Here is a 26,219-nt window from a genome sequence, read left to right on the forward strand (position 1 = left end):
GACACCCAAACCACGTGCCAACGAGCACAACAACAATGGTGCTATTGGTAATAGAGGGGGAGACAGCCTGAACCCAAACAATGGGCTCCAGGTGGGAGAGAGTTGGGTTCAACAATTCAAACAGATTCCGATAGACAGATTGGACAAACCTACTGCTGCATTGGCCATCTCTATCCAAGCAATAATGAGATGAGAATGTGTGGAGAGAATTCCATGTCGCAGCCTTGCAGATCTCCTCCAAGGGAACTGCTCGCAAGTGGGCCATCGACATTGCCATGGCTGTGACAGAATGAACCTTTATATGACCCCCAAGATGCAGTCTCACCTGGGCATAACAGAAGGAGATGCAATCTGCTAACTGATTAGATAGTATCTGTTTGGTAACGGTGATTTTCAACCCATTTCTATCAAAAGAAATAAAATGTTGGGTGGCCTGTCTTTGGGCTTCTGTCCGCTCCAGATAGAAGAAGATTAAGGCTTGCTTGCAATCCAGACTGTGCAGGGCTTGTTCGTCTTGGTGCGAATGGAGCCTGGGAAAGAATGTTGGCAGGACAATTGACTGGTTAAGATGGAAGTCAGTCATCATCTTAGGCAGGAACTTAGGGTGCATTCACAAGATCACCCTGTCATGATAAAGCTTAGTGTAAGATGGATAAGTCATTAAGGCCTGAACCTCGCTGACCGCCAAAGATATAACCTTCCAGGTCATGTACTTCAGGTCACAAGTGCGCAGCGGTTCAAAAGGAGCTTTCATCAACTGAGCTAATACCACATTAAGGTCCCAAGACACATTGGGAGGCCTTAGAGGAGGCTTCAATTGAAGCAGGTCCCGCCTGAATCGTACAACTACAGGCTGTACAGAGATGGGCATACCATCTACACCATGGTGATGTATGCGCCAATTGCACTCATATGAACTCTAACGGATTTGATTTTTAAGCCAGCTTCCAATAAGTGTAGAAGGTAATCAAGCAGTTTTTGTGTGGGGCAGGAGGACAGATTTAGGGCCTTCTGCTCACGCCACATGGAAAACCTCCTCCACTTCAGTCCATAGGACTTTCTAGTGGAAGGCTTTCTAGAAGCCACCAGGACCCGAGATACATCCCCCGAGAGATCAAGCAGTTGCAGAATTAACCTCTCAACATCCAGTTTGTGAGCGACAGAGCCTGGAGATTAAGATGTTGCAACCTTTTACGATCTTGCATGATGAGATCTGGGGAAATCCCGACTGATCAGTCTCTGGATGAAAAACTCCCATAGGAGTGGAAACCCGATCTGGTTTGGCCAATAAAGGGGCTAGGAGGATCTTAGTCCCCTTGTCCTCAACAAGCTTCAAGACAGTCTTTCCCACTAAAGGAATCTGAGGATAGGCATACAGAAGAACCTTGCCTCAATGATAGCCTCAGAAGTCATTGCCTGTTTTGATGTCTAACCTATGCAGGGAGAAGAACAGAGGCACCTTCCTGTTGCAAGGGGTCATGAACAGATCTACATCCAGGCTCCCCCAGAGGCAGAATATCTTGATTCACAACCTCCTGGTCCAGGGATCACTCCTGAGGTCTGAAGGCAAGACTCAGTCTGTCTGCTACCACTTTCTCTGTCCCGGCCAGAAAATATATTTACTAGAAAATGTATATGCTGTTATAACTATCTAGAATATGAGCATTGAAACAGAACGGGAATGTTGACCCAACTGTAAGCTGTATCTGTTATTGTAAACCGTTGTGATCTGATTTTGGAACGATGGTATATAAAAGCCTAAATAAACGAAAGGACTTTAACAAGTTAATGTAAATCTGTTATTTACTCTCTCAGATAATAGAAGGACTAGGGGGCACTCCATGAAATTAGCAAGTAGCTCATTTAAACAAACCAAAGAAAATTCTTTTTCACTCAGCACATAGTTAAGCTCTGGAATTCATTGCCAGAAGATATGGTTACAGCAGTAATGTAACTGGGTTTAAAATAAGATTGGATACATTCTTAGAAGAAAAATCCATAAACTACTATTAATAAGCAATAGTGGCTTAAGATTTATTTAATGTTTGGGTACTTGCCAGGTACTTGTGACTTGGATTGACCACTGTTGGGAACAGGATACTGGGCTTGATGGACCCTTGGTCTGTCCCAGTATGGCTTATGTTCTTAACGGCTCATGTAGAGCTGAGAGAAAGCTATGCAGCCAATGAGCATGGCCCCAAAACACTTTCCTCCCAAGAGCATCCATCGCTCTGTGGTCCTTCCCTGGGGGCGCCAAGGAATGGGTCCAAGAACTCTTGGCTCTTTTGAGAGAGGATTCGATCACCACCAACTGGTAGGACAGCTGACACTTATTGAATCCGGGAGCCTTCTGGATGAGGTAAACCCCATCAGCCTTCTTGTTAACAGGAGGAACTGTGAGGGGGTGTTCCCATATCCTCAGCAGCAACTCCTTAAGGATATCGTGTACTGGGATCGCCACGATCACCGTAGGAGGCTCCACAAACTGGAAGAGCTCATGCATTTTGTGCCTGGCATCCTCAGTCAGTAACTGAAATGGGATGGCTTTCACTATCACCCTGACAAACCCTGTGAAGGTTAAGTCTTCAGGAGGAGACTTCCTTCATGCCTCTGGAGAAGGGTCTGATGGGAGACCCTCAGAGCCCTCGAAGGACAACTCTGTGGTGTCATCCCCCAAGGGATCGTAGGGTCACTCATCCTCATTGTAAGCCACAGGAGATGGAGCCCTAGTGCTTGGCCTTCGTCCAAAGGTGCAGGCACCGGCAAAGCTGGATGGGGGCTACAGGTCTCTGCGTCTGTCAGCCTGGATGGAACTTCCTCCTCCGAGGAACCAGCAACGATCACTGTATCAGTAAGGCGAGGCTGTGGTGCTCTGACGGGCACCAGCACCATCCTGGTATCTGATGCCACCTGGGTCGGTAACACACAGATAAGTGCATTCAGCTTCTCCCGCAGCAGTTCCAGGACGAATGGTAAAGTGCCACAGGACTGATGCCCTGCATTGCCTGTTCCACTGCCAGCTGGATTCACTGCTCAAGCTCCTCCCCGAATGTTACTGATACCAATACCGCCTGGAAGGAAGGAGGGGTGGCCAGATCCTCTTTGGGACCCGTGAGGCGGATTGGTGACTGGCATCAGGACTGGTGGAGACCGTCGCGGAACCCCAGCACTGATGGAGGACTTGTCGCCTTGGGGGCATCGCCTCATCCCCGTGCAACGATGGGAACTGGTGCAGATGCTTCTTCAGCTTTCCTCAATGCTTGGCCTGGTCTTTCCCTGGTTCCAAGGCCAATGCTGAGGAACCAGACGTCCTTGGCCTGGAAGAAAATCGGTGGTCGGTCTCTGGAGCCCCTATCCGCCAATGGCACCAACAGAACAGATGGTCCCACTGCTGTCGATGGCACGGTGTCCATTGATGCAGCTCCCAGGTCCATCAATGCCGATAACACCAATGCTGATGCCAATGGCTCAGTCTTCCTCGACCCAAAGAGCTGTTCCATCTTGTCAAAGTCTAAGACGACATCCATTCAGGGTCATTTGTGCGCACAAGTGGCAACCCAGGACATCCTGCGATGCCCCCAGACAGAGGACATCTTTCTCATGTGGATCCATAATGGATATGGTCCTCGAGCACTACGAGCATCCCCTAAAACCAGATGTGGCCATGATGGGACAAAATGAAAGTGGACGCAAAATCAAAACTGATGGTGTCGGGCGGCGATTGCTGGCAGGCACAGAGGAGACACCGCCGCCACGGGGGAATAAATAACTAAAGGAAACTTACGGATAGACGACGAAAACCCTGACTAGGAATGTTATCTGGGATGTTCCGAAAGGGACCCAGCGTCGAACATTGAAAAAAAACCCGCAAAAAAGCAAAAAGAAAGTTTTCCCAAAACTAGGCTAAAAAGGCCAAGATTAGAGTTCACAAACCACGATGCTGCAGCTCCATGGGAAAAGAGACTGGAGAAGGACCCCCACATGAATGCGTGGTATAAGGAATGCTGGGCATGCTCAGTGTGCCAAGTCAAAGTTCTAGAAACTTTGAAATTCGTTTTCTGTGCCAGGCCTCTATCTGAATATGTTACCCATGTGCAAGGACTACTATCCTGTTTGTACTCTGAGAATGATTTATGGACTTGTCTCCAGGAACTTGCCCAAAAACAGAATCACCATCATTCCTCATAAAAACAAAAATGAAATCAAGAAATTTAAAACAATCCTAAAAGTAGAATCATATTAATAAAAAGAATATTTCAAAACAGCTGACAAAGAATAACCATCCAATAATTAAAGTTTTTAAAAATTTTCCAAACAAAATATTTCAAAACAGCAAACACAACCACCACCCAATAATTAGAACTCATAAGGATAAAATCTCTCCCCCACCCTACTGTCCATACCTGGGAACATTTTGATTTCTATTCACCCTGAGATATCTTGGAATTGGTGGGGTAGAGTGGGACCACATGCATGCACACCCACCAGCTCTCACTCCCACACACAGACACAGGCTCTCAATTTCAGAGGCACACAGACACACTATCTCTTAGGCTCTCACGGGCTCCCATTCTGGGATTCCCTCGCTCTTTTGAGCCGCTTCTTTGGCCACCGCAGAACAGGGTCCGCAGCAGCCTGTCAGGCCTCTTTGCCCACTGTGGGATATGAGCCGCAGTGGCACCACTGGGCCTTCTCCTTTCTTCGCTCCTGACAGCTGCTGAAGGAGCCTCTGGGTACGTGCCCCATGTGCCCAGGGCTAACACCCCCTGTCTTGAACTAGTCATGGTTTTACAAATCCCATCCCCAATCCCCTCAGCGGACTTTACTTCTGGCTTTAATACTGACAAGCGCAGAATAAATCTTTGAATACCATGGAATATGATTAAAAAAACAATACAAATCAAATGCTAAACTTCAGCTGCAGGTATTCTTCAGGACAAAATGGCATCATTACAAGCTAAAGTACTGTAAAGCAGGGATAAACATCTTGCTGAACTCAGATCCACTTACTTTTATAGTAAATAATTATTGATTATTTATATACCCTCCGCATAAGCAGCATGTTAAAACAGCTGCAATGCCCCTGTCCCAAGCAACTTATGGTCGACATTTGAGCAAAGAGGCAACACGGCTTGTCCCAGGTCCCACTCCCTTCCTGTGGGGCCAGAGTTGAAGCACACTACTTACTGTTTCTTAGTGGCCGGCAGAAAGCCCACCATCTCCATGGCTTGTTTCAGTCGTTCGAAGTCATGCCTCAGATCCTCCCCATCTTCAATCATAAAGTTGTGCTGTGGAGCAAGAAGGAGCCATTTTAACGACCGTGGCGGGAAAAGGGGAAATAAAGAAGGCGGGCGACTTCTGAGCATTTCGTCTTCTCACAAAAATCAGGGCGCGGCAGGGCCTAGATGGGACAGGCCCTCCCAGAGCTGACATGATGTGTGTTCTGATCTGTGCACACACCATCAGTCATGTCATTGGCAGATGATGGTCTGCTTTCACTGGGTGCCACAGTTGGTTTTACTGCTCCAAAACTCACTGAGCCAGTCCTGGTTTTACCCCAAGGCACACATGGGCTTGCAGAGCAGAAACAAAATGAACTACTTGTACGTCGCAAGATAAAACCAGGACTCGATCAGTTTACTGAAGAGAAGCAGGAGGAGATAGGAAAAAAAGGGAGTCATCAGACAACCCTATGGTGTGCCAGTGTAGTTTTATTAAAATAAAAGATTATAGCTTATCTCCTGGATGTCACTTTGTAAGCATGAAATCTCTGCACTACATTTGTTAATTCAGCTAATGGCGTACATATACACAAAACACCTGCAAAATAAGATTTTTGGCCCAGTCACTGAAATGAGCAGCTGGAAGGTAGGGAGCAGGCACAGGTGTAGAACCTGAAAATCTCACCATTGGTCAACTATTTAGCTGGGACTGCACAGGAACTAATAAACTTTGGGTTCCGCAATAGAGGAATATTTGGATTTAACCCTAGCGAAATTCTGTGCCCTGGGCAGTGAGCAGGTGAGAGCAGCAGGACCGGATAATCACAGAATGCCAAAACTTTCTCAGTGACTGATGCACAAAAACAGACTGAGGCCAGTGACAGTCGCCCATAAAAGGATGAGGTAACATGTTCCCTGCTTGTTTTAGCATGGAAATACTTTTAGGAAGAATTCTGCATAAGTGCACAGTTCAGGGTACAGAAGGGACACTGGATACAGCATTCTAGGACTTTCCTCTCTCAGGGGAGACAGAGGAGAAGAAAAAAAAAACGGAGGGCAACTTCCTAAGCGTACACTTTCTTTCCTTCTGGGAAGACATTCGGGATGCTTTAAGGAAAGGCTGTGGATTATGTTCAATGATTTCCTGAAGATCAACAGGTAGGCTATGAGGCATGCGTTTAGCATCCAATCAGCATATCTTGGGGGAAGGAGGGTCTAAGAGGATCCTTACAGGGGTATTATTTTTTGGATTCGGTTATACACAGAAGCTGGAAAGTAGGCTCTGTCAGATTCGCATGAAATTTCTCGTTTTTAAAATCCCTTTCCTCATACCCTATGCTGCCTCCACTGCAGCTGGCCAACTTAGTTTACATATCAGGAGCATGATATGGGTTTTCTAGAGGCCTGCCCCGGTGCATTGTGGGGCATAGTATTGGCTGGATTCATTTAAAGCTATGGGTTTTAAACAAATTATAACCGGCCCCACCTACAAAGCAGGGTACTCCCTATAATCTTTATAAATTCACACATGCTCACCGCCGAAACCCCCTCCTGCACCCCTGTCCCCTGGTCTGACCACTCACTCATAAAAACCAAAAACTTTCCATAAAGAAAATAACTAGCCCACGTCCCTCACACAACAACACTATACATTTCAGAAAACCCTGCTCCAAGGATGACCTTCGATAATCTCGACCTATCTAATGCTGAATCTGCCCTCTCCTCTTGGAATAATATCACCAAACAACATTGCCGACAAAATCTGCCCTTTAATCTCTAAAGAACTAAAACCCTGCACGCAACACCAAAAAACCTTGGTACTCGTCCGAACTAAAAAAAACTTAAACATGACCTAAGAGCTAAGAAAAAGAAATGGCGCAAAGATCCCTCCTCTACCCAGTTAGCCTCATACAAATCCACCTTCCACACCTACAGAACTACAATCCTTAAAACAAAACGAGACTTCTACGCCCTTAAAATCCACAATTTTCAATACAATGCCAAAACCCTCTTCTCGTATGTCTCTAAACTCACGAAAACTGCCCTACCCCTCATTTCTGACAAGGACTCCAAAAGCAAATGTGACGAACTTGCCAACTTTTTCTATGACAAAATCTTTAAGCTTATGTTATGTTTTTCACCATCCACCCCTCACCTCAGCACCATCCCAAAAAATCCTATCGCTACCCTTGACTCCTTCGAAACCACCTCCTCTGAAATTGAATCACTCAAAGAAAATGAAACCCTCATCACACCCATCCGACACCATCCCCACAAAATCACTACTGACTATCCCAAACATAGCTAAACCCCTAGCTGAAATCATCAACTGCTCCCTCTCCCTCAGAAATGTCCCTGCCTCATTGAAACAAGCCATTCTCAAACCCATACTGAAGAAACCTAATCTCGACCCTGCAAACTATCGGCCAATCTCAAACCTACCCTTTTTAGCAAAACTCATGGAAAGAGTAGTCAACCTCCAACTCTCTGATCATCTGGAAAAACATAATATTCTATTCCCATCCCAATTTGGTTTCCGCAAATTGTTCAACACTGAAACCCTCCTAATCTCCCTCACGGACCCCCTGCTCAAAGGATTAGTTAAGGGCCAATCTTACATTCTGGCAATACTAGATATCTCATCCACATTTGACACCATCAGCTACAACATTCTACTAAATCGACCCTCCGAAATTGGCATCACAGGAACCGCCCTTCGCTGAATTCTACCTGGATAATAGACACTACAAGGTCAGAATAGGTAATAGTGAATCTAGAACCATCAACTTAACTTGTGGCGTATCCCAAGGCTCATCTCTCTCCCCTACTCTTTTCAATATTTACTTGCTGCCCCTATGCCAACTCCTTGCTGACCTAGGTCTCACCCACTTTATCTACGTTGACGATGTCCAAATCCTTATTCCCATTACAGAATCTCTCTCCAAATCCCTCAAGACCTGGGATAACTGCCTCACATCGATTAACCACCTACTCCCAAACCTCAATCTCGCCCTTAACACGTCCAAAACGGAGTTCCTTATCTCACCTAACCATAACCACTCTACCCCCTCTGACCCTTCAGCAACTATCTCCTAACATGTAAGAGACCTAGGCGTCATTTTAGATAGCCAACTGAACCTAAAAAAAATCATCAACTCCACAATGAAGGATTGCTATTACAAACTTCATGTGCTAAAAAGACTAAGACCCCTCCTCCACTTCAATGACTTCCATACTGTCCTTCAAGCCACAATATTCTCCAAAATCAATTACTGCAACACCCTACTCCTAGTTCTCCCCACAACCACCATTAAACCACTCCAAATGCTGCAAAATGCTGCTGCCAGTCTTCACTAATACCCACAGAAAAGATCATATTACGCCTATCCTTAAAGACCTCCACTGGCTCCCAATCCCCTTCAGAATTCTCCATAAGAGTCTCACAATCATACACAAGACACTACACAACCAGAATGTTCACTGGCTAAATGACTCCCTATACTTCCATACCTCAAATAGACCCACCAGATCTGCCTACAAAAAGATCTTTTTACACACCCTCACCCAAACTTACACTTCACATCTCTATGAAAGAACGTGCACTATCCATAGCCGGACCTACAATCTGGAACTCTATGCCCCCCGACCTTTGCCAAGAACACTGCATCGAGACATTTAAAAAAAAAAAAAAAAGACAAAAAACTTGGCTATTCAAATAGACCTTTACATAATCCCCTTCCCCTCCCATTGTACTCGCCACAGTACTAATTTTCCTTCCCTTAATCTACCCTTATTCACCGTTCATCCTCCCCCCTCTGGTCCTCTGCTCCTTTTCCTTTCCCTTTTAACATTTAACCACCATGTTTATTTATTCCTTAATTTTAACCTCTTAACACCCAGTTATTGTTTGAGATGTTTCTTCTCCTTCTTCCTTATATTATCAATGTTTCTTTTTAACTTCCTGTTCCATGTAACTTTCTTTCTAAAGTTATTTTATACCTGCTCTATGTAAACCGATGTGATGTGCAAACGAATGTCTGTATAGAAAAGTTTAAAATAAAATAAATAAATAATACTGGTACATCGGAAGTGTTATATGGGTACAAAAGGCAGGCCCTGTTACATTACGGGGTGCCGTATCAGATGGAAGAGCTGATATTGGCATCTGCCAGGCTGGCCCAGCCACATTATAGGGTGCTGTACCTGGTTGAGGTAGAAGTAGTCTTCAGGCTGCATCAGCTGAAATTCTCGCCTCTCCTCCTCTGTGACCCCCAGCAGCAGATAATAAAACACATGATAGTTCCTGCAGGTAAAAGTCAGGGACAGAAGTGGTACCTGGGATTAAAACTGCAGAATCATATGCTCCTACAGATTGCTCTTCATTTTAGAGAGTAAAATCACTACCAAAATATCAAAATGAGGTGAAGCAATTAAGAGCTACGGCAACCCCAAACAACTGTTTTGAGATGCCTGCAATTTCGTATGCACACACAACATACACAAATAATGCTTTGCGGATTTGTGTGTAAGATGCAAGGTGAATAGATAAAACGGCAATTATAAAAACTGCCAAGAAAAGAAGAATGACGACAGTTTACAGCGTGATTTGTTTAATTGAATAGGTTAATGATGACTCAAAAAGCAGGGGGATAGTGTTATAGCCAACGGCACAGAGGCATAAGGTGAGTGAACAAACATCCCATGTGCCTTGCTGTGCTTTTACATAATTAGGACCAGTTAGGGCCATACAATCCAGTACGGATCCGTGGCAGTAAGGTGGGAGTCTGTTCTGGGCAGACAGACAGTACTAACGCAGGGCAGGAGTGAAGCACGTTGGCAGAGCTGTGAATAGGGTAATCATACTGGAAGAGCAAGGGTGACAAGCAGGAATAAGGTGCACTGGCAGAGTGGGGGAAGGGGAGCAGCTATACTTGAAACCAGTCAACAGCATACCTGAAGGTTAAGGAAATACTGCTTGTGATTTGCTCTGCAAACGATACGGTGGCATGGAGATCCAGTCTTACCTTTCATCTTTTTCTTGAGATACAAGGCGAGATTTTTCAAGTAGGTACTTTTCCACAACTGCCCTAGTATTTAAAAAAAACAAACAAAAAAACAAACTAAGTCAATTATATTAAAGCAGGAAAAAAAAAAAAAAAAAGGAGCAGCCCGACTGGTTTTACCTGTTCAACAAGGATTTGCCTTGAAATAAAACACAATCTAATTTAAAAAAAAAATTAAACAAACCTTTATTAACCAATGTGGCCGCTGAAACACTTCACATTGCAGGAAATTGGCAAATTCCACAAAGAAACAAAAGCCTTCTAGAAATATGGATGACGACAGCAGATAAGGACCGTAGGGCTCATCCAGTCAGTTAAACTTCCTTCCCGGTACAATGCCACAGACCCCTAGGTGACCCCCTCACTTCTTCATATCAATTCAATTTGCTAAACCACCTAACAAAATCTCAAAGCGATTTATCATAAAAATTAAAACTCAAGAGGATCCCATAGCTCCCCCCTCCATCATTCCAGAAACCCAACTAATACAGAACAAACTGCACAATAAATATTCTCCTGGTAAAGTCTTGCATTACTGCCCAAAAGAAACTGATATAAACATTTCTTAAAAAGAGCCTCGCACGGCGGTTGCATTGAGAACGAGGGAGGGGGCTGGTTGCCGAACCAAAACAACTTTACTGATGTAGATGATGTGGGTGAGATGGGTGCCCCCTTGGACTTTGAAAGAAGTGCTCCACTGCTTATGGAGCGATTTACCCCCAGGGATAAGGCCTGTGATACGGGCATGGCAGGTTCTGAGAGGCTGGAGGTCGCTTGCAGGGTAGGGGATGGGGGGTATACCTCCTTTTCTGCCTCCTTCTGGTAATAGGGCAATTCGATGGAAGGGTTCCCACCGCCTCCTGGGTCGTGAGATTTTCTTACTACTGACACGCTGCACTTTGCATCCTTTCAGACGTGTACAGATCAAAAAGAGTTCCGGGCTTCAGACTATTTACCTTATAGGCAAATCAAACACTTTTATGGTTATATGATGAAGTCCACTAAATTTCCCTATTTCGTCACCTTCCTTAATGGCTCTTCTGCGGCAGTTTAAACCTCCTAAGGGGCTATTATCTCACTTATAGAAGTTCTCGCAATTACACCAAGGACACCAGATTGATTTACAGTTAACGCAAACGCGGGCACAGGATTTAGGAATAACTATTGTCAAGAAAATTCTAGTGAAATCTCTTTAAATGGAGCAGTGATGAATGTTAACTTAAGGGAATTACAATATAGGGTAGTAAAGAGAACCCCGATTTCTTCTGCTCAGGCCGGTAACGTGGGAATTACTAATTTGTCACGATGTTTTATATGTTTAGCTGAGGGAGCCACTATTTTTCCATTGCTGTTGGTCATGCCCAAAGATTGTTCAATTTTGGGAGAGTCTGTCTCGTGTATTATTGTTGAAGTTGAAAAAATGTATAAAGTATACATCCTGCTTTTGCTCCATTGGGATATAGACAACCCGGGCAGTTTTGGGGGAAATCTCATGGTTTTTCATTAAAGCTTGCTGTATTGCTAAGAGACTTATAAAGATAACATGGCTATCAGAAGAACCTCCCACGCTGGCGATGTGGCGCTTACAAATGCTTCAGCTCTTTAGCAGGGAATATACCTTGTAGCAGATGAAAACAAAGAAGAGACTTTCAGACTTGGGGAGTTATCTGGGGACTGTTTCGAGAGTCACTGCCAGCCGACCCTCAGTCTTTATATCCGTTGCTTTAAAATCCCTTTGCCACATGTGTTTGCTTTATTATTTGGCTTTGATAATCCATAGTGGAAGTCTCGGTTTGAAGAAGATTATGATAATTACTGTTTGTTCAGTATCTTTGCTGTAGCATTTAAAATGGATTTGGTGGAAATGAAAAATTGGGCATCCAAATGGCAGATGAAATTTAATGTGGATAAGTGCAAGGTGATACATATAGGGAAAAATAATCCATGCTATAGTTATACAATGTTAGGTTCCATATTAGCAGCTAACACCCAAGAAATATCTAGGCTTCATAGTGGATAACACATTGAAATTGGTTCAGTGAGCTGCAACAGTCAAAAAAGCAATGTTGGGAATTATTAGAAAGGGAATGGTGAATAAAACTGAAAATGTCATAATGCCTCTGTATCGCTCCATGGTGAGACCGCACCTTGAATACTGTGTACAATTCTGGTCGCCGCATCTCAAAAAAAAGATATAGTTGTGATGAAGAAGGTACAGAGAAGGGCAACCAAAATGATAGGGGAGCTGTTCCATTCCCTTTATGAGGAAAGACTAAAGAGGTTAGGACTTTTCAGCTTGGAGAAGAGATGGCTGAGGGGGGATATGATAGAGGTCTTTAAAATCATGAGAGGTCTAAAACAGGTTAATGTGAATCGGTTATTTACTCTTTCGGATAATAGAAAGACTAGGGGGCACTCCATGAAGTTAGCATGTGGCACATTTAAAACTAATCTGAGAAAGTTCTTTTTCACTCAACGCACAATTAAACTCTGGAATTTGTTGCCAGGGTGTGGTTAGTGCAGTTAGTGTAGCTGGGTTTAAAAAAGGATTGGAGAAGTTGTTGGAGAAGTCCATTACCTGCTATTAATTAAGTTGACTTAGAAAATAGCCATTGCTATTACTAGCAACGGTAACATGGAATAGACTTTTTGGGTACTTGCCAGGTTCTTATAGCCTGTATTGGCCACTGTTGGAAACAGGATGCTGGGCTTGATGGACCCTTGGTCTGACCCAGGATGGCATGTTCTTATGGTGTCTTATTTTTGGTGTTTATTGGGTGGGTAGGGAAGGAAGACATGCATGAAAATTGGAGTGAAGAGTTGTACGTTTTCTGAGATGTTTATGCTCAATAAACATGTTTAAAAAACAAAAAAAACCAGACTCACATACTGCTCTCCAGACTTAGCAGAAATATCTCATCATAAAAACCTGAAAGAGCTTCTAACAAACTCCTAATTACTCCTACAACCTTAAGCAATGGATTTGTCCTATCACTACTTCTCTGAAAATTTCTGCATCTAACCAGGCTTTCAACAAATTTATGAAACTAATAGTTTCCTGTCTGGCATCCGCTGGGCTTATTTCATGCTGTCTTGAGTTCTGTTACCGTTTTTGCCTGCAATGGAAAAATTACTTACCTAATAATTTTGTTTTCCTTAGTGTAGACAGATGGACTCAGGACCAATGGGTATAGTGTACTCCTGAAACCAGTTGGAGACTGAGTCAGATTTCAATCTGACGTCAGCCTACATATATCCGTGCAGGAAGCACTGCTCTTCAGTATTCTCCTCAAAAAGCAATTGTGGATATATGTGTGTTTTAATAACTTGATTAATTTGGCTAACTTGATTAACTTGAACTGGTTGCACTAATTTTCTGACTGTAGACCGCCACTGCACTCAACTGAAAAACGCCGACACCCAGCAACAATGGGTGTCTTAACTAGAGGTAAAACCTGGCTTTCCCGTGCTTGTCTTGCTCTCGGGGATTGTCATCCGAGTTTTCCAAATTTTGGGGCAGCCATGGGCGGGATGCTGAGTCCATCCGTCTACACTAAGGAAAACAAAATTATCAGGTAAGTAATTTCTCCATTTCCTAGCGTGTAGCAGATGGACTCAGGACCAATGGGATGTACAAAAGCTACTCCCAAACTGGGTGGGAGGCTGCCCGTGGCCCACTTAGTACTGCCCTTGCAAATGCTGTGTCCTCCCGGGCCTGAACATCCAGGCGGTAGAACCTCGAGAAGGTGTGAATGGAGGACCACGTTGCCACCCGACAGATCTCGGCAGGTGACAGCATTTAGGTTTCTGCCCAGGATACTGCCTGAGCCCTTGTGGAACGTGCCTTGACTTGTAGAGGTGGAGGCTTTCCTGCCGCTACGTAGACCGCTTTGATTACTTCTTTGACCCAGCGGGCTATGATTGCTTGTGAGGCCACTTCCCCTTGTTTCTTCCCATTGTGAAGGACAAATAGATGGTCCGTCTTTCGTACGGATTACGATCTTTCCAGGTATCGGACTAGGAGTCTGCCAACGTTAAGATGGCGTAGAAGGCGAGAGTCTTCTGAGTCCTTATGGTGTCTGGCGATGGCAGCGAGATGGTTTGGTTTAGATGGAAATGAGAAACCACCTTTGGAAGGAAGGAAGGAAGGAAGAGTGCTGAGCTGTATGGATCCTGGTGTGAATCTAAGGAACGGTTCCCGACAGGATAGTTCTTGAAGTTAGGAAATGTGACGGGCTGAATATATTGCCACCAGGAATACGGTTTTCAAGGTCAGGAGCCGTAGTGACAGACCGCGTGTAGGTCTGAAGGAAGCTCCCACCAGAAAGTCTAGTACTAGATTGAGATTCCATAGGGGCACCGGCCACTTTAATGGTGGTCGGATTTGCTTGACCCCTCTCAGTAAACGGGAGACGTCTGGATGGGAAGATAGACTGATGCCGTCCACTTTGGCTCTGAAGCAGGCCAGCGCAGCCACCTGAACCTTGATGGAGTTGAGAGACAACCCCTTCTTCAAGCAGTCCTCAGAAATTCCAGGATCATGCGGATTTTGACTGCTCGCAGAAGGATGTCACGGTGCTCACACCAGGCTTCGGATATTCTCCATATTCATATGTAAGTTAGAGACGAGGAAAACTTGTGTGCTGAGAGCAAGTTATCAATCACTGCCCCCGAGTATCCACTCTTCTTCAGGTGTGTCCTCTCAATGTCCAGAACGTAAGAGAGAATCAAATCGGATCTTCGAGGAAGATCGGTCCTTGCTGGAGCAGGTCCCTGTGTGGGGGTAGACACAGAGGGTTCCCCACCAGAAGTCTTCGCATGTCTGCGTACCATGGCCTTCTTGGCCAGTCCGGGGCCACTAGAAGTACCAGCCCCCTGTGGTATTCTATCTTGCGGATGATCCCGCCCAGTAGTGGCCATGGGGAAAAAGTGTACAGCAGGTCTTCCTGTGGCCAGGTCTGGACGAGGGTGTCGATTCCTTGGGATTGCGGTTCTTGTCTGCGGCGGAAGAACTTGGGAACTTGAGCGTTAGACCGGGTTGCTAGGTCCATGGCTGGTGTTCCCCAGCAGTTTTGGAAGGCTGTGGTCAAAGGCATCCATTCCCCTGGGTCTAGACTCTCTCTGCTGAGGTAATCAGCAGTGATGTTGTCTTTTCCCCGCTATGTGGGCGGCTGAGATCCCACGCCATTAAGGGGACTATTTCCAGGGACACCTATTGGCCTTTGGTTCCTCCCTGGAGGTTGATGTAGGCAACTGTTGTGGCGTTGTCCGACATGACTGATCGATTCGCCCTGGAGTCTGTGACTGAATCGAAGGCAGGTTAGTCTGACTGCTCGGGCTTCCAGTCTGTTGATGTTCCATCCAGACTCTTCCTTGTCCTATTGCCCCTGGGCTGTCAGTTCCTGGCAGTGGACTCCTCACCTCATAGGCTCACATCCGTGGTGAGCAAAACCCAGGTCAGTGGGGATAGCCTTACTCCCTTGCTCAGGTGGTCTTCTTGTAGCCACCATTGGAGTGGTCCACACCTCTGCCGGTAGCTGGAGGCGAACGGAGTCGTTCTGGGACATCGGGTTCCATCGCGACAGTAGGGAACATTGTAGTGGTTGCATGTGGGCCCTTGCCCATGGGACGACTTCTAGTGTTGATGTCATGAGGCAGAGGACTTGGAGGTAGTCCCATACCTTGGGGCAAAAACAGGTCAACAGGTTTCACAACTGGTCCATCAGTTTCCTTCTCCTTGTAAGGGGAAGAAAACCTTGTCTTGTTTGGTATCGAACCAGACTCCCAGGTATTCTAGTGATTGGGAGGGCTGCAGGCAGCTCTTGGTTGTGTTGACGACCCACACGAAATTCTGCAGTAGATTCTTGACTCAGGTGGTCGCCTGGTGACTTTCCTCTGGAGATTTTGCCCTGTTCAGCCAATCGTCCAGATATGGATGTACGAGGATTCCTTCTTTCCTCAGTGTCGCCGCCACTACTACCATGGTCTTGGTGAACATCCGAGGGGCAGTAGCTAGTCCGAAGGGTAGTGCCTGGAACTGGTAGTGATGGTCCAGTATCACGAAGCGGAGAAAGCGCTGATGTTCGTGATGGACCGGGATGTGGAGATAGGCTTCCGACAGATCCAGAGAGGTCAGAAATTCTCCCGGCTGTACTGCCCTTATGACTGAGCGCAGGGTTTCTATGTGGACGTGTGGTACCCTCAGGTAGCGATTGTCAGACTTGAGGTCCAGGATGGGCCAGAACGTTCCCTCTTTCTTGGGGACGATAAAATAGATGGAATAGTGCCCAGAATTCTGTTGGTGCGTGGGCACCGGTGCTATCGCCCTTAGGGCGAGTAGTTTTGTCAGTGTGGTTTCCACCGCTGTTCTCTTGGAGGGGGCATGGCACGGCAATTTCACAAATTTGTCTGTAGGGATACTGTGTAAGTCCAGGTAGTATCCCTCTCGAATGATAGTTAGGACCCACTTGTCAGAAGTTCTCGACCCATCTTTGGTAGAATAGGGCAAGCCTGCCCCTTATGGCTTCTTCCTGTGGATGGGTCTGTTGATTCCCATTCTGGGGTGCGGCTGGGGCCTGAACCTGAGCCGGCTCCCCTCTTGTTGTGCCAGTTCCAGAAGGACTGGCCCCTGCCTGCGGGGCGCTTGGTATGTGTTTTTGTACGGTCTGAAACGCTGGTATCCTCTGCCCGTGGATCTTCGGGGAGAGGGGCGTTTGTTTCTTTTGTTCTTGTCCTCTGGTAACAGAGGTACTGGGGATTCGCCCCATTTGTTGGCTAACTTCTCCAGTTCGCTTCCGAACAGGAGGGCTCCTTTAAAAGGCATTCTTCGTGAGTTTCCTCTAGGAAGTCGCATTGGCAGACCAACTTCGGAGCCAGAGTTGCCTTCTGGCTGAGGTGCGCACCAGGTCGGAGATCGCATCCGTGAGGTTCTAAAGTTTTGACAGACGTGGTTGCGTCCCTGGACAGCGACAAGCAGGCACGTGTCACCACGGCACAGCAGGCAGCGATCTGCAGGGCCACAGTTGAGACATCAAATGACTGTTTAAGTATGGATTCCTGATGTCTGTCCTGGGCATCCTTGAGTGCAGCTCCTCTGACTGGAATGGTGGTGTGCTTTGAGACTGTGCAGACCATGGCGTCCACTTTGGGGAACCCCAGGAATTCTTTGGCAGAGGGTTCCAGGGGAATAGGGGTTCTAGGGCCCATCCTCCTTTGAAGCTGGCCTCCGGGGCATTCCATTCCAGGTCAATCAGTTGTTGTACGGCAGTGGTTCTCAACCCTGTCCTGGGGACCCCCCCAGCCAGTCGGGTTTTCAGGATATCCACAATGAATATGCATGAGAGAAAATTTGCATGTTATGGAGGCAGTGTATGCAAATTTTCTCTCATGCATATTCATTGTGGATATCCTGAAAACCCGACTGGCTGGGGGGGTCCCCAGGACAGGGTTGAGAACCACTGTTGTACGGCCTGCAGCATTGGGAAATGGCATGAGGCCTGATGGAGCCTGACCAGAACCGGGTTCATCTTTGGTTCCGCTGCGGAGCTTGTGCCTGGGATGGCCAGCATCTTCAGGCTCAGAGACACGAGATCTGATAGCTCGTCTTTGGAGAAGAAATGCATCATGGTTCCGTCCCTGGAGGGATTTCCCCTTCCTCCAGGGAGTCTGGACAAAACCCTCCCATTTAGGGACACAGACAGCTCTGAGGAAGAGCCAAAGGAGGCACATCCCGAGGAGGTTGAGAGGGGCCTGGAAGGTTTTGCTCTTCTGGCGGAGACTGTGGCTGTGTCACAGGTGGCACAGTTTGTGCCTGGACGAAGGTTTGCAGCTCTTTGAAGAATTCCACCCAGGAAAAAGTCCCTGGGTCCATATTGAATCCTGCGGTGTTCCCCGAGGAGTCCATCTGAGAAGAGCCCGAGCCGGGGATAGAGAGGTCCGGTGTACTGTCATTAGTAGAGCCGGATTCCTCTACTGGCTGAGGGGGGCCTTGCCTCGGTTCCCCCAGAGCCTCCTCGCACAGTAGGCACAGGGCAGAGGCCACTTCGTGTTGCGCCACTCTCAGGTGGCAGGCTGGGTAGAGGGCTTGTCCCTTGTTTTCTTGGCTGGCGGTGCCATGATTTGTGCACGTGGAGCAGTTCAAAACTAGTCTATGTGCGCAAGTGCACGCGCCGGGAGGCTTATTTGTGCGTTCCGGATGCGCCGATGCTGTGCGTGCAAGATGCCAGAGATGTGCGTGCATGCGCTTAAGGAGATGTGCGCGCCACTGTGCGCACAGGTTTATCTCTGTGCGCTCGGCACAGGAGCGAGCGCAGCTGTGCGCACGGCACAGATGCGCGCACGGCTCAGTATTGTGGACAATATGGCGACAAGGGGGGAGAAATGGTGCCGACAACCATATGGGCAAGATGGGCCCCCCGGAGGGTCTCCATGTGGAGGGACCCTCGCACCGGCTCGGGGCCTAGCCTGGACAGGGCTGCTCAACCCAATGGAACAGACGCCGGGTGGCGATCTGAGCAGCTCACTGAGTCTCTGAAACCGGAGACTTAAATAAAGTTTTCTACCTTACCTTGTCTCGGCGCTTCCCAGTCTTGTGCCAGGTGGTCTCCGACTGCGGGGGGAGAGGGGAAGTTACCTTCACCACCGTGCTCGGTATTGCACCCGCTGCCTCTCAGCCACTCCCGTTCTTGGGGACTAAGTCCACGCCGGAAACCGGCTACCGGACCAAGGCTTACCTCTGAGGGATCTCAGAAATCACCTCAGGAATTCTCAATTGGGGGAGGGACCCTTAGGTATCACCGCAGGAGAGCGAGTCTAGTCTGTAGAGGTAAGATTTTTTTCTCTCTTCTTTGGTTTGGATTTTCTAACGCTGTGCAAACGTGTGTATAATCCCAAACTGCTAAGGAGACTGAGAAATACTGAAGAGCAGTGCTTCCTGCACGGGTATGTAGTCTGACGTCAGACTGCTATCAGGTGTACACTATACCCATTGGTCCTGAGTCCATCTGCTACACGCTAGGAAATGTATCAATAAAGAGAGGCAAAAAATGTGCATATACCACATAATAAAAAAAATGAGGAGGCAGAATGTGGTAAAAAGATTTAACCATACAACCCCCCCAGGCAAAAATATAGGCAATCTGCTTCTGCAAGATAATCGTGCATAGCCCCCTTTGATTTCCTGCTATGGATGTTAACGGATTGTGCCATCTGCCCTACATCCTTCATTGACTAATGGCTTGAAGAATAATCCTTCTCCAGAGGCCACCATCGTTCTGAAAATGGTCCATGTGCCTATAAGCCTTGGAGGCAAAAAACCTTTATACATTCCAGGACTGGAGAAGAATTGGTGATAGTCCTAAAATGGCTGCCTCGTCCCCCAACCTAACTAACTCAGTCTGCACTGTCACAGCCACAGCCAGCCATCAGGAATAACAGAATGAGGTATGGCTTGGTGGCTCAGCAACAAGTACTGTGCAGCACCATGCGGCAGGATCTGGCTTTGATTCCCGGCTCAGGTCTTGCGTTTCCCTAGGTTGTGGGATACTGCTGAGGCAGTGCTCACAGACTCCCTCTAGAGGGGCCGCTCCTGTCGTGCACTGGCCAGACTTGGAGCCCATGTTAGACAGGTTCTAGGGAAAGCAGTGGTTTGTAGTCCCCTGGCTGAGGGGGACTACAGCCAAGTTGAAGGGGGAGGGGAGGAAAGCAGAAGCCCAGCTGTGTTGCGCCCGTGCACGGCTAACAGAGAAAACCGCCACAGTCTCTCTTTAACCCGCTGGTGACCCACCTCTCTTCTTCCTGGCCTTTCCTCATTTTCAGCAGCCGGCGGTTTGGGCTCCACCACCGCCCCGTGCAAATGCATGGTGTGCAAACCCAGTTGCGCCGGGTCTGTACAAAGGAATGTCTGTGTGCAACTGGCAAAACAGAGGAGACAAAGCCATGGGGGCAGATGGGATGCATCCTAGGATACAGAGGGAGCTCAGAGATGTCCTGGTGGGTCCACTAAGGATTTATTCAATAGATCTTTAGAGTCAGCATGATCCCCACAGGACTAGAGAAGGGGGGGGGGGGGGGCACAGTCCCTCTTCATGAAAGATAACAGAGAGGACACAGGCCGGTTAGTTTTATTTCAGTGATGGGAAAAATTGACAGAGACTCTTCTGAAGGAAAGGATAAAGGACTAGCTATAATCCAGTTTTTTGCAGGATTCAGGAGCAGCATGGTTTTACTGTGGGGAGATCATGTCAGATAAATCTCATTGATTTCTTTGACTGGGTGACTAGAGAATTAGATCAAGAAAATACACTGGATGTGGTTTACTTGGATTTCAGCAAGGCTTCTGACTCTGTCCTGCATAGGGGGCCCATTAATAAACTGGACAGCCTAGGGGTGGGTCCCAAAATAGTAGCTTGGATGAGAAACTGATTTGAGTCATAGAAGGCAGAGGGTAATGGTAAATGGAATTCACTTTGAACAGGGAAGGTTGATAAGTGGAGTAACTCAGGGACTGGTCCTAGGGCCAGTCTGTTCAGTATTTTTATTAGCAATAATGAGGAGTTAAGAGGGAAAGTTTGCCTTTTTGCCGACGACACCAAGATCTGCAACAGAGTGGATACCCCTGAAGAAGAAGGCAGAATGAAAAAGTGATCTAAAAGTCTGACAAATGGTCTAATACTTGGCAGTTAAGATTTAATGCCAAAAGTACAGTCAAGCACGTGGGGTGAGGAAACCAATGGGAGTGGCATGTGGTAGATGAGGAACTGATGTACACGGAGCAGGAGAGGGACCTAGATGAGATAGTGTTGGATGATCTTAAGGTAGCAAAACCAGATATGATGGTGGCCAGAGCTGGGAGGATGTCTGGATATATAGGAAGAGGCATGATCTGTAAAAGACAAAAGGAGGTAATTATGCTTCTTTACAGGTCATTCATGAGGCTTCACCTGGAGTACTGTGCTCAATTCTGGAGTCCACATCTCAAAAGATATAGAAAGGCTGGAGATGGTCCAAAGTAGGGCAACCAGAATAGTGCAAGGTTTGTATGGGAATCCCTAGAAGAGAGGTGAGACAGAGGGATATGATACAGACATTTTAATACCTGAAAGGTATTAATGCACAGAAAGCCAAGCTTTTTCAATGGAAAAGAAGCTGTAGAACTAGGGGTCACAATATGAAACTCCAAAGGGAACAACATCAAGAGGTATTTTCTTTTCACAGAGAGTGGTAGATGCTTGGAATGCCCTCCTGGAGGAAGTGGTGACAAGCATGGTGGCTGCCTTCAAGAAAGCATAAGAGAAACATAGACAATCCCTGGAGGCAAGAGAAGGGTAACGCGGGAACTGCGCAGCCTTCAGCAAGTGATGTTTGCAGCCCGGGGCAGCAGTGATACAGCTGCATTGTGCTGCCTGGATAACAAGGTGAGATCTGCACAGAGCGGCAGTCACAACTCTAAAGAGGATGCAAACGGATTGAGTTCCATGAGGGAATTTGATGATCTTTGGGTAAAATGTGCATAAAATCACTGCTGGGCCCACTAGATCGGCCTTTTGGTCTTCATCTGCTGTCATTTACCATGTTACTAAGAACTCAACAAACAGAGCTCAGAAAACAAAGTAACAGTTGAAGGCTAGAGAAAACAGCTGGGTCCTTGCCCAGCCCTCTCTAATTTAGGAACCCTCTCATCGCCAGAGGCTCTTTTGGAACAGAGTCCCTCAGGCAGGAGCCGAGCCATGAAAGAGACTTTATACCTTTGGCCCTGAACCACCGATTGTGGCGTGGAGGTAACGGATTCTTGGCGAGGAGATGAGAACCGTGGGAGGAGCTCCCCATGGATTTCAGAAGACTGTGAAACAGAACATTTCTTCTCTCTCCTCTTCACTAAGAATAGCTACCGACAAGCCTTCTGAACATTTATTTTCAGAATACACGTTGCATCTTACTCTCTGCAGTTATTCACATTGTTAATTGTAAACCGGGTTGATGTGATTCATATCATGAAACTCGGTATAATAAAAATAATAAATAAATAAATAAATAAATCTTTAATTCTCCAAACATTAACCAACTGCGCATTATTTGGGCAACTTTCAGCCCCCTGGGTAGCCGGTTGGCCCAGGGGTACTTAGCACCTGCAAGCTGATTTTCAAAGGGGAATCTCCCTTCCTCAGCAGGGCACTGTGGTGACCAAAGCACCAGCAGAGCCTACAGGGGCAAACTCCATGCCGGGAAGTATACACAGAGTAAAAAAATAATAAACTCCCCGCATGTGGTTTGCCAGGAAAGACCCAGGCCCACCCATTCCTCCCCCACTCCTGAAACTGGCCTGTACCAGTTCCTATTTGCTACTAAAATGTGTTCCCTTTTGAGCCCCCTGAGATGTTCTTGCAGCCTCAGAAGGTGGCTCATTTGTGCATCCACCAAAGTCTAAGGGATGCTTTACCATTTCTAATATTTACTTTGCTTGAACTGCAGAATTATCCATTTCACTTTACACTGGCATTACTTAACATTGACACTTATGTCTTCAAGATACACAATTATAGATCTGTAGATTCATAACGCCCACATTTCTGTGTTAAATAATGCTCCTGTATAAATGTACGATTATCCCTGAAAAGTGCTTTATCTGTAATCTTGGCATGGTAAAATCTCACTACCACTTTGCCTCCATCACCTGCCCTGGGAGGTCGTTCCATGCACCAATCATTCTTTCTGTGAAGAAATATTTTCTGATGTTACTCCTGGATCTATTCTCATGGCCTGTTCTAGAACCTCCTTTTCTTTGAGAAGTGCTCGTCTCTTGTGCATTATTTATACCTTCTTAGGTATCGGAATGTCTTTTTCATACTGCTCACCCCTCTCCTCCAGGGCAAATTCACAGAGGTCCCTCAAGTTCTCCTAATTTTAGGAAACAGGCTCTGGGTTACTTCCATTAGTCCTCAGTTACCCGATCCAAGGCAGAGATTTACAGTTAAGGACAGTGACACAGAGAGGCATGAGGTTTTGCATCCTACAACACAGCAGGAAAGGGTGGGGAGAGAGTAGAGAAATTACTTACCTGATAATTTCGATTTCCTTAGTGTACACAGATGGACTCAAGCCCTGTGGGTTTATGCTCCCCTGCCAGCAGAAGGAGAAAGAGGAAGCTGATGTCTCAGTGTACCTAACCCTGCAGTGACCCCAGCCTGCCAGAATTCTCTTCAAAAGAAACTGTGGACAGACTAGCAAAAAACGATTAAAAACAGATAACCAGAACTGTACTCAAGTAAGAACGCAGGTACCCCAATCTAGGGTCTGAACATTTACCAGTAATCCCCTGGGACCCGGAGCCCCACAGGAGGACTATTGACACACTCATGCAGCAGCCAAGGGTGGGAAGCGGAGTCCATCTGTCCACACTAAGGAAAACTAAATTATCAGGTAAGTAATTTCGCCATTTCCTAGTGTGTACACAGATGGACTCAGGACCAGTGGGATGTACCAAAGCTACTCCCGAACAGAGCGGGAAGCTGCCCGCGGTCCAGTCAACACTGCACATGCAAAGGCTGCATTCCTCCTGGGCCTGCACATCCAGACGATAAAACCTGGAAAAAGTATGTAAGGAGGACCACGTCGCAGCTTGGAAGATATCGACATGTGACAATCTAACTTCCACCCATGACACTGCCTGAGCCCTAGTGGAATGAACCCTAACCTGAGTAGGCAACAGCTTTCCAGCATCCACATACGCAGCCATGACCACCTCCTTAATCCAACAAGCTATGGTAGCCCGCGAAGCCAGAGCATCCTGCTTACTCCCACTATGGAGAACAAACAGACCCAGAGACCTCCAGATTCCACATAACAAGACGCTTAACAACCAAGAAGCACAAAAGGCAAAACTCCTCCGCATCCCTGACTTTATCCAGGGATGGCAAGAGAGGGACTGATTCAAATGAAAGTTCGAGACGACCTTTATGGATCAGTACACAGCTGTAACGCCCTCAGAATCACACAAAGGAATGGCTCCCGGCAAGATCAGGCCTGCAACTCAAATCTGACGCGCAGAACATACAGCCACCAGGAACAAAGTCTATAACGTCAACAACCATAAGGAAAGGCTACGCAGTGGTCAGAAGGTAGGGCCCGCCAAAGATTCCAGCACCAAACTAAGACTCCACAATGGAACCAGAAACCTCAAGGGAGGCTTAAAGTGCTTCACTCCAGTCGAAAAACAGGCCACATCAGGATGAGACAAGGAAACACCATTCACCAGGCCTCTGAAACAGGCAATGCTGTGATTTAGAGTAAAAGTGTAGGGCATTCCTAGAAAGAATTCTGCTTAAGCTGTGATACTTTTGATCGGAACAATGCAAGGGTTACCCAAAGATGATAGTGGTAGATTGATTTCCAACAGTGAACAGGTCTGTGTTCTTCAGATGTGGCCACAACATCTTCCCTATGTCTATCCTTTCTGTTGCAGACTGTGTACAATATCTTGCCAGTTCCTGCATTTTTTTTTTTTTAATATAAACATGCCAAGCCAGAAAAGATGTTTCCTGGCCTTAGCACAACTTCCTGAATTCATAAGATTACTGGCTTTCTTTTTATTCCATTTGTTTTAAACTGTGCTCTGCAGCAAGGCCAAAGTTAACAGGCCTGAGGCAATCACCACTTAGTTTCGTGGGAATCGTATTAAGACTATCCAGGAGACCTACCAGCAGCTAAGACATCCAGAGCGGATTTTCCGCTCTCCTTCCGTGGGATGAGGTCAGAATGTCAGAAAAAGGCACCCGACGAGAGCAGGAAGGAAGCCGGCATTTCCATACCACTTCCACCCCTCTGCCTATACCGGCACATCCCAGCCCTCCCCAAGCCAGCACTGCGTGACTTTTACCTTACTGCACCCAGGAGCTCTGCCAATTCTAGCTCAGAAGGAAATGAGTTTAGGGACCAAGGCCAAAAACTCAGTAATAAACGTGGATTAAGAACGCTTTTTTTTTTTTTAAGCCATACCAGAAATTTGTCCAGTCAGGGAATATCATATGAAAAGAAAAAAAAAATGAACTGCACCCCATGCTGTACTGTGCATAATTTCACAAGGTGCAATGAAAACTTGAATAAAAGCTACTTTTATGTAATAATGTCGACAGGTCTTTAAGCTGCCTCTCCCTGTTACCTCAATTTCCTTGCTCCCTTGGATGCACATGGGTTACTTCACAGGACCCATTCTTAAGAGAAACGAACTACAATTCCAAGGAGGCTCTAAGGGTAAAAACTGGATCAGGCTCGGCCGGTCCAGATGACACAGCGCCTAGCAGCTTGCATAGGGTGACTAATGCACACATAGCAGAAAACATCAAACACTGCACAGTACATGGAGGGAACAATTCTCTTAAATACAAATGGTGGGGTCCACCCCTTGGCCTCCATCATTATTACACAGAGACTGTGATCAAAATTAAAAATACTATCTTGGTAGCTCAGACAAATATATTCCCATGCATTAAAAAAAAAAAAAAAAAAAAGGCTGAAGGAAGGCCAAACAACTGTCAGCATGGTTTAATGCCGAGGTGAGAGAGGCCTATCCTTAAGTGGGTCCAGAGGGTGGCTACTAAAAGGGTTAGGGGTCTTCATTCCGAGGCATATGGGGCCAGACTCCAGCCTGTTTATATTCTTTGAAGGTGGTGTCTCCAGAACCGCACACAGTATGCCAAATCAGATCTTACCAGGAACTCATACAGGAGCAATATCACCTCTTTTCAGCTGACCATTCCTCCCTATATGTGCCCAAGCATCTTTTGGGCTTTTGCCATCGCTTATCTACTAAGATCATCAGATACAGTCACCCTCAGATCCCTTGCTTCCTTCCTGCTTAGAATTTCACCCCTTATAATGTGCCATCCCCTTTGTTTTTGCAGCCAAAATGCAAGACTACATTTTTTAGCATTAAATTTTA

The 26,219-nt window shown here is 46.5% G+C and overlaps 1 protein-coding gene across 13 annotated transcripts in view; it reads right to left on the reverse strand.

The window, feature by feature from the left end:
- Window positions 1-26,219, reverse strand: part of MYO9B (myosin IXB) — a 330,363-nt gene that overhangs the window by 180,024 nt on the left and 124,120 nt on the right. For all 13 annotated transcript variants that reach the window (XR_003858374.1, XR_003858373.1, XR_003858375.1 and 10 more), the window contains exons 4-6: window positions 10,247-10,309; window positions 9,426-9,525; window positions 5,188-5,288 (exon numbers count right to left, since the gene is read on the reverse strand). Coding sequence is in view for 10 of the 13 variants with exons in the window: in XM_029614164.1 (XP_029470024.1) it covers window positions 5,188-5,288; window positions 9,426-9,525; window positions 10,247-10,309 (264 nt within the window). In the remaining 3 variants the exon portion in view is untranslated. The remainder of the gene's footprint in view (window positions 1-5,187; window positions 5,289-9,425; window positions 9,526-10,246; window positions 10,310-26,219) is intronic.

This window comes from Rhinatrema bivittatum, chromosome 8 (assembly GCF_901001135.1).
Source record: "Rhinatrema bivittatum chromosome 8, aRhiBiv1.1, whole genome shotgun sequence".
Classification (NCBI taxonomy): Eukaryota; Metazoa; Chordata; class Amphibia; order Gymnophiona; family Rhinatrematidae; genus Rhinatrema; species Rhinatrema bivittatum.